Raw genomic sequence first — 13,624 nt, forward strand, 5'->3', positions numbered from 1 at the left:
TTGGGTCAGCTGATTGTTGTGATTTGTGGTGTTCCACTAATATTGCCAACAGTGGGGACTAATATAGGTATTCATTAAAGCTAGTATCTCACTGGGCTGCGACAGCCTGCGACTAGTTGGAGACACAACAATTGCGATAAAATATGCGAATTAGCGACAATTTTCATTTGTGTATTTTACCGCAATTGTGTCTCCAACCAGTCGCAGCCTGGCTTTCCCTCAGCAGGCAGGGAAGTAGAAGAAGCCTCACGGAAACTGACTTGAGAAGGGTTCGCGACGGCTTTGCGACACCAGTGACGCATTTGAGAGAAATTTTGTCTCACAAATTTTTTGAACACGTTCAAAACTTCAGTGATGAAGGAGTGACACTTTGCGACTCATGCGAAGAAATTGAGAAGCCCCGCGAATGTTTCAAAACACTTTTGAAACTCTCTCTCGAATGACGTTCGCAATTTGTCACAAGCTGTCACAGCCAAGTGAGATACTAGCTTAATTGAGAGTCACAGGGAAGCTGGAGGGGGCGGCACGGTGGTGTAGTGGTTAGCGCTGTCGCCTCACAGCAAGAAGGTCCGGGTTCGAGCCCCGGGGCCGGCAAGGGCCTTTCTGTGCGGAGTTTGCATGTTCTCCCCGTGTCCGCGTGGGTTTCCTCCGGGTGCTCCGGTTTCCCCCACAGTCCAAAGACATGCAGGTTAGGTTAACTGGTGACTCTAAATTGACCGTAGGTGTGAATGTGAGTGTGAATGGTTGTCTGTGTCTATGGTGGGGTTTACATTAGACCGTATCAGCGGATCATCAGATTAACGTTTTTAAAACGATTCGCGTGCACACAGCAACACCAATACACGGATACGCTCGGCTCCGCAGGCATCCTGCGCTTCAAATCACTCCGCCCTGAACAGCGAGTGCCCTCTGGAGGGTGCGCACTCCGGCCCTACGCAGCTCACAGAGCGCGCGAGTATAGCGCACGAGCAGTGATTCGGGACTGAGCCGCTGTGTGTGAGATCCCAGCGCATATCACTTACCACTTGCAAGTGGAAGGATGGCAAGCCTAAAGACAATCATAACTACACAATGGGCAGTATTTGCATCAGTATTTGCAGTATTTTCATACTTTTATACTCTTTAATGAAAGGTGATACAAGGCGGAAGTCCGCGCCGTTTTTCAGCAGTCGCGTCACATGACCAACGCCAGCGAATCAGGAAGGTGGATGTCACAGTGACGTTGTCCAATGACGACGCCAGCTAGAGCTCAGCACAGCGTATCCGCGTATTCTCAATGTTTACACAGCACCGGACCAGACATGATCTAGATTGAATACGTGGACCCTGGCGGATTCCCGTTTCCCGGCGTTTCCAGGCGTTTTAATGTAAACGGACAGTGCATCCGCGAAGAAAACGAGACAGATACGGTCTAATGTAAACTTGGCCTATGTGTCAGCCCTGTGATGACCTGGTGACTTGTCCAGGGTGTACCCCGCCTTTCGCCCGTAGTCAGCTGGGATAGGCTCCAGCTTGCCTGCGACCCTGTAGAACAGGATAAAGCGGCTACAGATAATGAGATGAGGGAAGCTGGAGCCAATCCCAGGTGAAGTACACCCTGGACAGTCAGTCACAGGGCTCGAAACCAGACCCTTTTTGCTGTGAGGCAACAGTGATCATCACTGCACCATCATGCCATGCATGCACACACACACACACACACACACACACAAAATCTGTCAGTCAATCTCACTTTATCTGGTATAACCAGTTTGTTTGGGGTCTTGTTCACATGGTGTGATTAATACCAGGTCGATGTCACTATAAATACTTGGCACTGAAAGCAAAGTTCTGGTGGTCAGGACTCTTTCTATCTCTCTGACTGTATGGCTGAAATCCAGCATAGTTTGTCCATTTTAATTCCCAGAACAATCTGGATTCCTGATTATTAGTTCTGCAGAAGAAGGAAATCAAACTTGAACACCAGCTGCTCCTCCCTGTAGTACTCATGAGGGCTATACACGCCACCTGCTCAAAAAACAAACCGCTGAAACCCTTTAAATCAGAACCACACTACTGTCATGGACAAGAGGAGCTCTGTGTCCGTGTTTAATACCCGCAACTCAACCAAACCGGAAGGAAAACAAACCTTTCATACACAGCAGTGTCCAAACCTGACGCTACAACAACAAGAATAAACAACAACAACACAGCAAGACATTAAAACTACATTTCCACAAACAGATATAACTATGACATATTCTTATTATTATTGTTATTAATAATAATATACTGTTTTGTCAGTAAACCTACTTACTTGCTACCTGTCGGAGGCTTTCAAATGAACGAAAGTGACCTCTTTCATCAAACATCCGGGCTCATTCCCAAACACCGCTCTGTGCCCTACATAAAAGCACTTCTGAGGGAACGAAATGAGCCGCTAACACCCTACATAGCATACTTCGTATCCAAGAGGAAGTAATTTGGAACTGAGCTCCAGCTCTGCTGATGTACCAATCAGGAAGCGATTTCTTCTTTTTTTTTTTTAGTCATAGGGTTGCCAGATTGAGTGTTTCCATTACACTTGAAAAGTTAGAAAATTAAGACCAGGAAACCTACGGAAGCCGAGAGAGGCCCTCCATATAATCTTTTCTTATTCACCTTGTTATCCCGAGAAAACAACACAACTAATTCGAGATCTCGAGAAAACAAAACCGTTATTCCGAGATAACGACATAATTAATTCAGGATCTCGAGAAAACAACACAACTAATTCGAGATCTCGAGAAAACAAAACTGTTATTCCGAGATAACGACATAATTAATTCAGGATCTCGAGAAAACAACACAACTTATTCGAGATCTTGAGAAAACAAAACCGTTATTTCGAGATAACGACATAATTAATTCAGGATCTCGAGAAAACAACACAACTAATTCGAGATCTCGAGAAAACAAAACCGTTATTTCGAGATAACGACATAATTAGTTCAGGATCTCGAGAAAACAACACAACTAATTCGAGATCTCAAGAAAACAACACCGTTATTCCGAGATAACGACATAATTAATTCAGGATCTCGAGAAAACAACACAACTAATTCGAGATCTCAAGAAAACAACACCGTTATTCCGAGATAATGACATAATTAATTCAGGATCTCGAGAAAACAACACAACTAATTCGAGATCTCGAGAAAACAAAACTGTTATTCCGAGATAACGACATAATTAATTCAGGATCTCGAGAAAACAACACAACTAATTCGAGATCTCGAGAAAACAAAACAATTATTCCGTGATCTCGAGAAAACGAAACAATTATTCCGTGATCTCGAGAAAATGAAACAATTATTCCGTGATCTCAGCTGGATCACTGTATCTCCGTCGGTAGAGACGAAGCCGGGCCAGTCTTCTGCGGAGGTGCCGCGGACTAATTTTGAAATTATCCCTTATTAAAAGACTTAATGCAATCTCTCCCTGTGTCAACCCCTGATCAAAATATTGCCTTATTAGGTGATCGATTATTCCAGACATTCTAATGACCAAAGTTGCGTCTATACAGAATGAGAAATAGCCCCAAAGTCGCATATCACAAGTCTCTTGGTGCACCTGAATAAACCATTTCTCAGCTGTTTACTCGAGATCATGAAATAATTGTTTTGTTTTCTCGAGCTCTCGAATTAGTTGTGTTGTTTTCTCGAGATCCTGAATTAATTATGTCGTTATCTCGGGATAACAAGGTGAATAAAAAAAAGGATTATATGAAGGGCCTCTCTCGGCTTCCGTAGTTACATGCTTAACAACAACAACGTATCAGTGTTGAGTTTGTACAAAGATGTCATGTAGCACAACAATGTGTGTATTTATTCTTATATTCATACAAGTGTTCAAACTTTAATTATAGTAACATTCCGTAAAATACACCTCAGCAGCATTTCAGCATTCCTGACACCTGAGAGAATGTAAGCTATTTTTTTAAGCTGAAAGGATGCCTTGTGTTTTTTTTTTCCCATGTAAAGCAGAACGACACACCCAGAGAGTTCACATTCATTTGTGTGAAACTCCAGCTGAAGTGACTGCAGTTTGTTTTTCCGTAACCGTAAGTGTGAATGTGAGTGTGAATGGTTGTCTGTGTCTATGTGTCAGCCCTGTGATGACCTGGCGATTTGTCCAGGGTGTACCCCGCCTTTCACCCGTAGTCAGCTGGGATAGGCTCCAGCTTGCCTGCGACCCTGTAGAACAGGATAAAGCGGCTACAGATAATGAGATGAGATGAGATGAGATGAAAGGATGCCTTGTGTTTTTTTTTTCCATGTAAAGCAGAACGACACACCCAGAGAGTTCACATTCATTTGTATGAAACTCCAGCTGAAGTGACTGCAGTTTGTTTTTCCCACCGTGGCCTTTCTGGCATTGCTTCCCAGTCTACACACACTGGTTTAATCTACTACAACCAGTTTATTAAGGCAAAACAAAAGCAAAACATGACATTAAAGCAGTTAAAGGTGTATTAGGTAAAATCAATTAAAAAAAAAAGATTAGATTTCTAACATACAGAGCCAGGGTGGCACGGTGGTGTAGTGGTTAGCGCTGTCGCCTCACAGCAAGAAGGTCTGGGTTCGAGCCCCAGGGCCGGCGACGGCCTTTCTGTGTGGAGTTTGCATGTTCTCCCCATGTCTGTGTGGGTTTCCTCCGGGTGCTCCGGTTTCCTCCAAAGACATGCAGGTTAGGTTAACTGGTGACTCTAAATTGACCGTAGGTGTGAATGGTTGTCTGTGTCTATGTGTCAGCCCTGTGATGACCTGGCGACTTGTCCAGGGTGTACCCCGCCTTTCGCCCGTAGTCAGCTGGGATAGACTCCAGCTTGCCTGCGACCCTGTAGAACAGGATAAAGTGGCTACAGATAATGAGATGAGATGAGACATACAGAGCCTTTAAAGATAGACTGCATTTCAGATTTTTCAAGTGTAGTCCATAAATTTTTTTTCCCCTGACACCCAATTATTTTTGTTTAGTGGACCGAAAGCAACTGAATTTGAATCTCAGACTTCCCATTTTATTAGGATTTTTAATAGAACAATTAATGAATTTAGGGCCACAAAAGAGTGTAGACAGGGTGGAGCAGTTGGAGAAGGATTTCGGGAGTCATTTGTGATAATAAAGTCCCAGCAAAAGTGAAAGGTAAGATGTATAAGACAGTAGTGAGACCAGCTGTGATGTATGGATTGGAGACTGTACCCTTAACGAAGAGACAGGAAGCAAAGTTGGAGGTGGCGGAGTTGAGGATGGGAGGTTGGACAGGATAAGGAACGAGCACATCAGAGGGACAGCACATGTGGAGAGCTTGGGAATTAAGCTAAGAGAGATGAGACTGAGATGGTATGGACACATCCTGAGAAGAGATGCAGAGCATGTGGGAAGGAGAATGTTGAGGATGGAGCTGCCAGGCACACGAAAACAAGGAAGGCCAAAGAGGAGATACATGGATGTGGTGAGAGAGGACATGAAAGTGGCAGGTGTGGTAGAGAAGGATGCAGAAGACAGGGAGCAATGGAGACGAAAGATCCGCTGTGTCGACCCCTAATCGGGAGCAGCCAAAAGAAGAAGAAGAAGAAGAAGAAGGGCCACAATTTCCAGCTCGCTCTCACCTCCTCATCTGTACACTTTGCTCAAAAAGTTCAGACAAAATAAACAATGGTAAGAGTTCTCCTCTACTTTTGGGTTGTATTGCTCATTAATATTACATGAAAGTGTCAAGTGAGAAAAATAAGCTCTTGCTCTGTTATTTAAGATGCTAACAGCAAACCCTGATTGTTAGCTTTTTTTTTTAGCTCTCTGACATTTTTTCTTCAATTAAATGTCTTTGTAACTGACAACGTCCCCCTTATTACATCAGCATGGCATCACCAGACTTTCTTGTAGGTGTAACAAAAATACAGGACCAACTTAACCAACCAACCAACCAAATTACCCCAAGAATCTCTACACACATCACAAATATTTCAGTTTGAATATATTTGAAGTGTTCCAGAGCAAGGATGGTCCAAATTTTCCTCTAAGCACCAGAGCTAGTTTAGGTAAACCTGAAGATTGCACTGTTGGACCCTTGAACTCGGCCCTTGACCTCAGCTTTATGCTTCAGTTGGATGATCCCTTACTTATAAACCAGTTTAGTACAATGATCCCACTTGATTTGATCTCTGAGCCGATATCAACATCAAACCTGCCTGAGATCTGATCTGATCTGATCTGATCCAGTGCGTGTTTTATTTCATATTTTTTTACTGGGTAGTTTAAAAGGTTGTCCTGTAAGGAACAAAGAACGTTTGTTAATGTTATGATAGTCCGAGTCCTAGACAAGATCATTCTTGTCTTGAATGCATTCGCATTCGTGCATCACTCCAAACTCATTGGATGGGAAAATTTTAACCAGAACCTAATGCTGCAATTCAGACCAATGTTGGTCCTGATCTGGATATTCAGTATCACTCATGGATTTATTATCACCCTTATAGGTAATTTAGCACAACAAATTAATTCACTGGCATGTTTTTGGGAGGTTGGAGTGAACTGGAACACCTGGTGGAAACACACACACACAGGGAGATCTTGTGAAACAAACAGTAACCTCGGCTCAGGATTTGAACCAGGTTCGCTGGAGTTGTGAGACAGAAACATTAGACGATGTAACACTGTTTCGCCCCAATGCTCCGTATCAACAGGCTATAAAATATTTCTAAGGTGTAGCTGGCATTTGACATTACTCCATCCTGTAAGAGAAGAAACTTTCAAAGAGAACCTGTTTTGCGGGCGGCACAGTGGTGTAGTGGTTAGCGCTGTCGCCTCACAGCAAGAAGGTTCGGGTTCGAGCCCTGTGGCCGGCGAGGGCCTTTCTGTGTGGAGTTTGCATGTTCTCCCCGTGTCCGCGTGGGTTTCCTCCGGGTGCTCCGGTTTCCCCCACAGTACAAAGACATGCAGGTTAGGTTAACTGGTGACTCTAAATTGAGCGTAGGTGTGAATGTGAGTGTGAATGGTTGTCTGTGTCTATGTGTCAGCCCTGTGATGACCTGGCGACTTGTCCAGGGTGTACCCCGCCTTTCGCCCGTAGTCAGCTGGGATAGGCTCCAGCTTGCCTGCGACCCTGTAGAACAGGATAAAGCGGCTACAGATAATGAGATGAGATGAGATGAGATGAACCTGTTTTGCACCTAATTACAAAGGTTGGGTAGGTCTGAATAAACAGGCTATTTTTATTTCAGTAAACATGATGGTTAATTTGGTGATGAATGCCTTAGGCTTACCTTGTTATTCAGACAGTTCTGCCATATATGGAAAATGCTCTGGAAACTTTTCTCCCTTGCAGAAAAAGACGTGAAGAAGAGCTAGATGGGAGGAAGCAATATCATGAATTGCACACAGGTTCAAACAGCATAGGTTCAAACCTGTACGATCATAGACACTGATAGGACACTGATGTACGGTCCAACATAGTGTATGTTAGTGGTTTCTAATGGTGCTTTCCTTTTACCTTTTCTGTATCTGACTGAACGATCTGAATGGCGTTTGGTATTAGTCGAGCTGTCTTCTCCCTCGACATGGATGTAATATCTTTCATATTCACCTTAATCTATAAGAAATGACATTGAAATAAAACCTTGCTGGTGATTTCTTGTAGCAAATTTTCAGTCTATGTGACATCATTTTGTGGAGTTTTTTTTTTTTTTTGGACTTACCTTTGTTCCCCAAAATACATGACTGTAGAAACAAAGCCAGTTCTCTGTGAGGAACATGCGCCCTTGTAGTAAAATGTCTTTTTGAAGAGCACAGTTATAGTCTGGAAGAAAAAAAAAAAGCTGTAACACTGTATGAAAAATAACACTGTATGATATAAACACATCCCAAGAAATTAGTAGTGTTAATTTCTTTGTACATATTCAACAACAGTATACAACCCCGATTCCAAAAAAGTTGGGACAAAGTACAAATTGTAAATAAAACGGAGTGCAATGATGTGGAAGTTTCAAAATTCCATATTTTATTCAGAATAGAACATAGATGACATATCAAATGTTTAAACTGAGAAAATGCATCATTTAAAGAGAAAAATTAGGTGATTTTAAATTTCATGACAACAACACATCTCAAAAAAGTTGGGACAAGGCCATGTTTACCACTGTGAGACATCCCCTTTTCTCTTTACAACAGTCTGCAAACGTCTGGGGACTGAGGAGACAAGTTGCTCAAGTTTAGGGATAGGAATGTTAACCCATTCTTGTCTAATGTAGGATTCTAGTTGCTCAACTGTAAGCTGCCCATGCCACACGCACTAATGCAACCCCACGCCATCAGAGATGCAGGCTTCTGAACTGAGCGCTGATAACAACTTGGGTCGTCCTTCTCCTCTTTAGTCTGAATGATACGGCGTCCCTGATTTCCATAAAGAACTTCAAATTTTGATTCATCTGACCACAGAACAGTTTTCCACTTTGCCACAGTCCATTTTAAATGAGCCTTGGCCCAGAGAAGACGTCTGCGCTTCTGGATCATGTTTAGATACGGCTTCTTCTTTGAACTATAGAGTTTTAGCTGGCAACGGCGGATGGCACGGTGAATTGTGTTCACAGATAATGTTCTCTGGAAATATTCCTGAGCCCATTTTGTGATTTCCAATACAGAAGCATGCCTGTATGTGATGCAGTGCCGTCTAAGGGCCCGAAGATCACGGGCACCCAGTATGGTTTTCCGGCCTTGACCCTTACGCACAGAGATTCTTCCAGATTCTCTGAATCTTTTGATGATATTATGCACTGTAGATGATGATATGCTCAAACTCTTTGCAATTTTACACTGTCGAACTCCTTTCTGATATTGCTCCACTATTTGTCGGGGCAGAATTAGGGGGATTGGTGATCCTCTTCCCATCTTTACTTCTGAGAGCCGCTGCCACTCCAAGATGCTCTTTTTATACCCAGTCATGTTAATGACCTATTGCCAATTGACCTAATGAGTTGCAATTTGGTCCTCCAGCTGTTCCTTTTTTGTACCTTTAACTTTTCCAGCCTCTTATTGCCCCATCCAAACTTTTTTGAGATGTGTTGCTGTCATGAGATTTCAAATGAGCCAATATTTGGCATGAAATTTCAAATTGTCTCACTTTCGACATTTGATATGTTGTCTATGTTCTATTGTGAATACAATATCAGTTTTTGAGATTTGTAAATTATTGCATTCTGTTTTTTACAATTTGTACTTTGTCCCAACTTTTTTGGAATCGGGGTTGTAGTTCTTTGGAGTTGTGATATACAGTATTAGATATTATAAATGCCTCAGTGTGGGCTGATGTTTCTCTCACTCTCTCTCTCTCTCTCTCTCTCTCTCTCTCTCTCTATCTCTCTCTCTCTTTCACTCACCTGCTATAAGTCTTTCTGACTCAGAAAGTTCTTTGAATGTCTTCCTGAACTCCTCAATCCTGTTTTTGTAGCTGGTGGGGGATGTTTGTGGAGTTGCAATACTCAATCCCTGGAATGGAAAATAAATCAAATTTCAAAGGGAATACAGTATAACCATTTTATTTTTTTAGATTCTTTAACTGAACTATAAAATTAAAATTAGGGGAGGAATAGAGGTGCAGCAATTCCAGTTCCTGCCTCACAGCTCTATAGATCCACTGCATGTTCTCCCCGTGTCCGCGTGGGTTTCCTCCGGGTGCTCCGGTTTCCCCCACAGTCCAAAGACATGCAGGTTAGGTTAACTGGTGACTCTAAATTGACCGTAGGTGTGAATGTGAGTGTGAATGGTTGTCTGTGTCTATGTGTCAGCCCTGTGATGACCTGGCGACTTGTCCAGGGTGTACCCCGCCTCTCGCCCATAGTCAGCTGGGATGGGTTCCAGCTTGCTTGCGACCCTGTAGGACAGGATAAAGCAGCTAGAGATAATGGATGGATGGATAGATGGATGGATATATAAAATGTGTATTTTTTTTCATGGCAACACTGGGCATGATACACCCTGAAGTGATTCCAGACCATCACATGGCACCATGCACATGCACATTCACACACTCAGGGTCAATTTATTTTAACCCATCCACCTCCTGGTATGTATTTGAGAGTTGGGAGGACACCAGAGAACCCAGAGGAAACCCACATGTACACAGGAAGAACATGTGAAACTCTAAACAGACAGACACCTGATGCCAGGATTGAACCTGAGACCCACGGAGCTTTTACAGTTTTCCTGTCCGTTGTATTCGGAGTGAGACATGATGTCAAATGTTTAAAAATTGATCATATCACATAATAAAGATTAAACAATGGATTAGAATAATCCATGGATGGCATTTTAAATCCAAAGCTATTTTAAAACTTCCTTTAAATTGTAAAATAGACTTTCATACTGTAAATGCTTTAAAAACAAAATCTAGACTAGGCACAAAAGTATTGCGGATCTCTACAGATTTACAATAAGCAGAGGTACAAAAATTATATTTAATTTCTAAATTCCACAAGAGGGCAGCAAAATTTAATAATAATAATAATAATAATAATAATAATAATAATAATAATAATACATTATTACACTGTGTGCCTTTGGGGCTTTAGTGTTTTCAAATTTTACAAAATCTTCTTGGCTACATGCAAAAACAAAGATCATACCAAGTGAGCTGAGGCTTGTTCAAGGTCATCAAGGAGTGAAGTTCCCCTCAAGTGCTGGCTAAAACCGTTCACCTCATGCTCGTCTGAGTTCACTTGGACGTCTCCAGCCTGACGGCTCTCCACAGAGCCATCACTGCCTGTTGTTGATTTAATTACATGGGTCATGTCTGTCTCATCTGGTTGAAGAAGCAAAACAACCCCAGGCTCGACAGACTCCCACTGAAACTGTAAAACCAAGTTGGATCTCAGTGTATCATTCTTTCAGCACGGCATGACGAGTCCTTATGCTATGAAAAGCACGATGTTCAAATTGACACAGCTATCAAGCGGAACACAAAGAAGGAAACTGGCTGGTCCTGTCCTGTAACCTGTCTCCAAAAATGGTCTGATTTACTCCAGTGCAGCTTAAACAACCAACTCCTGCTAACACCTGCAGTGTTTGTGTTTTTCAGCTGAATTCCCAGATGAAGTGTGAGAGTCAATGTACAATTTTACACTTTTTACTCTTGGAATTTTAATGTGCAGTATATTAGTGCTACTAAATCCACGCACTAATCTACACACCTGGATCCAAAAAGTCACCTATTCTGGGAGGGATAAAAAGGAGCTAGTAATTGTGTGGTTTTTTTCCACTCCACAAACCTTGCCTAGTTTATACTGGCATATTATGTCATTATTGCATACACTCTGCATACACTCTGCCACTTATTTCAAGGTTGGGAGATCAGTTCAACTATTCCATTCCCAATTTAAACCAAACCAAATCACTAAACCCAACCAATACTCTGATCAAAATACAGTCCTGTGCAAAAGTATTAGCCCCCCTTTTATACAAACTGTGTTATAGATTTCTATTTTATGACTTCTACATTATCGAGTCAAAACATTTCTAAAACATTTTAGCATTCCAAATGTTCATTTTCCAGCACAAAATTAAATGTTACAGAAAAAAAATGTTTGTATCTGAGCAGCATATTACATAAGAGAGCACTTTTCAGATTACAAAAGAAAACATAATGAAGAAGCAAGTGTGACAGTCAAAGTGTCCAGAAGAACTGTGGCTGGTTCTGTAAGATGCTCAGTAAAACATACAGCTCATTTCCTTATAAATCTGCACTCACTGGACCTGAGATGACTGACTATCTATCTATCTATCTATCTATCTATCTATCTATCTATCTATCTATCTATCTATCTATCTATCTATCTATCTATCTATCTATCTATCTATCTATCTATCTAAAAGCAAAGGATCGTCTCACATCAAATATTGACTTTGTTTCATTTATTTATGGCTGACTGTTTATAGTATTTTTTTAAATGTTGAAACACTTCATTTCATTATATTTTTAAGCCATTTTTGGTCTACAGCATTTGTTTACATGTGACTAAGACTTTTGTACACCACCGTATATTTAAATTAAATACCATTTCCCAACTCAATGTCATTAAAACGACTCTGTTGAGTAAGAAAAGCCCAATCTGCCAACAACATTTACAAAGATGTATAAAATGTAAAAAATGTTCCAGTGTCATAGAGATGGTTACAGGTTAAACTACTAAAATAGAGAGGAAATTGCTCCTACCTGTATTCACTCTGGTCAGATATCAGGAGCTCGAAACAACACTGAGACCAATTGTAAAGAACAGGTGACATAAAACTAAGGCAGCATCGATTTTAAATGATGTCTTCAGGTGAAGCGCTGCTGCTGCTGCTGCTGGTGATGATGAGATTATATGATCTGATCTGATATAACAGGTGGTGCTATGTTGCCGGGTTGGAAGTGTGTCCTCACCTGGTGACAAGTGTGTTACCTGGCCCAACCCGATCAGGAGGGAACACACCATTCTCCACATGAGAAACCATTTCTGTCCTGTTCTGCATTTCAGTATTTCTCACATATGATTATTTATTGTTTATTTATCTATTTCAATTCAATTTTATGATGAATTCACATATTCACGTCATGATTTATACTTTTAATGCTGTTTTTGTGTGTGCGTGTTTATTTTCCCCAACCATCCTTACTGTTATGTTGTAAATCATGCATGAAATTAATCAGACTTGATCACATGAACATGGACAGAGCAGTAGATACAGTAAGCTGGAAATAAAAGGAAGCGATCTGTGACATCAGAAATATTCACAGTGAAAACCTCAGGACTTGATGAGCAGGATTCTTTCATGAAGGCAACAAATGCAACAGAACCACTCTAGTTCAGCATGACTCACAAACAAAAAAGCATCAACTTGGAAGCATATGTCATCATTGTATCAGTGTATTCTTTTATTTTCAATCCTTCATTCTTTTACTTTGGTAAGCATGCAGAGGAAAAGTACAGAAAGCCAAATGGGTAGTACAGCTTACAGCAAACCCTGCATGAGGGCATGAGGTCTGAAAACACCCTGGATGTCACTGGCATCAGTCATACCATGACAGCAAAAGCACACATTTTGACTGATTTAAGCCAAACCTCAATTACCCCTCCCCTCCCAAAAAAGAGAAAACCTTCCTCATTCATAACATGCAAGATGGAAGAGAGAAACAATTTAAAAAAAACCCTATAGATATATAACCAAGAACTAGCTCACTTGCTTCATTTGGCAGATTTATTTTGTGTCATTGGGGTTAATGATAGCAGGATTATCATCATCTGAGCCAATGTTTTGGCCTCAAACAGTGAGAAACTCTCATATTGTCTTTGACCCAGCTGTAGAGGAGATGTGATTGGTTGAGGCACTGGCGGAGCTTGGTGACATCATTCTCTTCCCTGAAATGTGGCGGCTGTCGATGGAGAAATCCTTACTGTCAAATTTACATATTAAAGGGGAACTGAAGTCATTTTTAAACTTGCTTTATTTTTTAATTAACGTGTTATTCAATTACGTTTTCGGTTTTATTAACCTTATATCGTGACTCGTATTGGCATATTATACTACACTTATCGGCCTTGTCGGTTTTTAGCCATGTTGAATGTAGTTCATA

The 13,624-nt window shown here is 41.4% G+C and overlaps 1 protein-coding gene across 2 annotated transcripts in view; it reads right to left on the reverse strand.

Annotated features, from left to right (window-relative positions):
* The window catches only part of gramd1c (GRAM domain containing 1c), a 33,722-nt gene extending 21,326 nt beyond the window's left edge, over window positions 1–12,396 (reverse strand). The window contains exons 1-6 of one of the 2 annotated variants that reach the window (XM_060899925.1): window positions 12,224–12,396; window positions 10,638–10,862; window positions 9,393–9,501; window positions 7,716–7,816; window positions 7,511–7,609; window positions 7,284–7,364 (exon numbers count right to left, since the gene is read on the reverse strand). In XM_060899925.1, the coding sequence (XP_060755908.1) occupies window positions 7,284–7,364; window positions 7,511–7,609; window positions 7,716–7,816; window positions 9,393–9,501; window positions 10,638–10,802 (555 nt within the window). In that variant the 5' untranslated portion in view covers window positions 10,803–10,862; window positions 12,224–12,396. The remainder of the gene's footprint in view (window positions 1–7,283; window positions 7,365–7,510; window positions 7,610–7,715; window positions 7,817–9,392; window positions 9,502–10,637; window positions 10,863–12,223) is intronic. The other variant, XM_060899924.1, reaches the window with a different exon arrangement.
* Between the last annotated feature and the right edge of the window lie 1,228 nt (window positions 12,397–13,624).

The sequence above is a fragment of the Neoarius graeffei genome, chromosome 19, assembly GCF_027579695.1.
Source record: "Neoarius graeffei isolate fNeoGra1 chromosome 19, fNeoGra1.pri, whole genome shotgun sequence".
Lineage (NCBI taxonomy): Eukaryota > Metazoa > Chordata > Actinopteri > Siluriformes > Ariidae > Neoarius > Neoarius graeffei.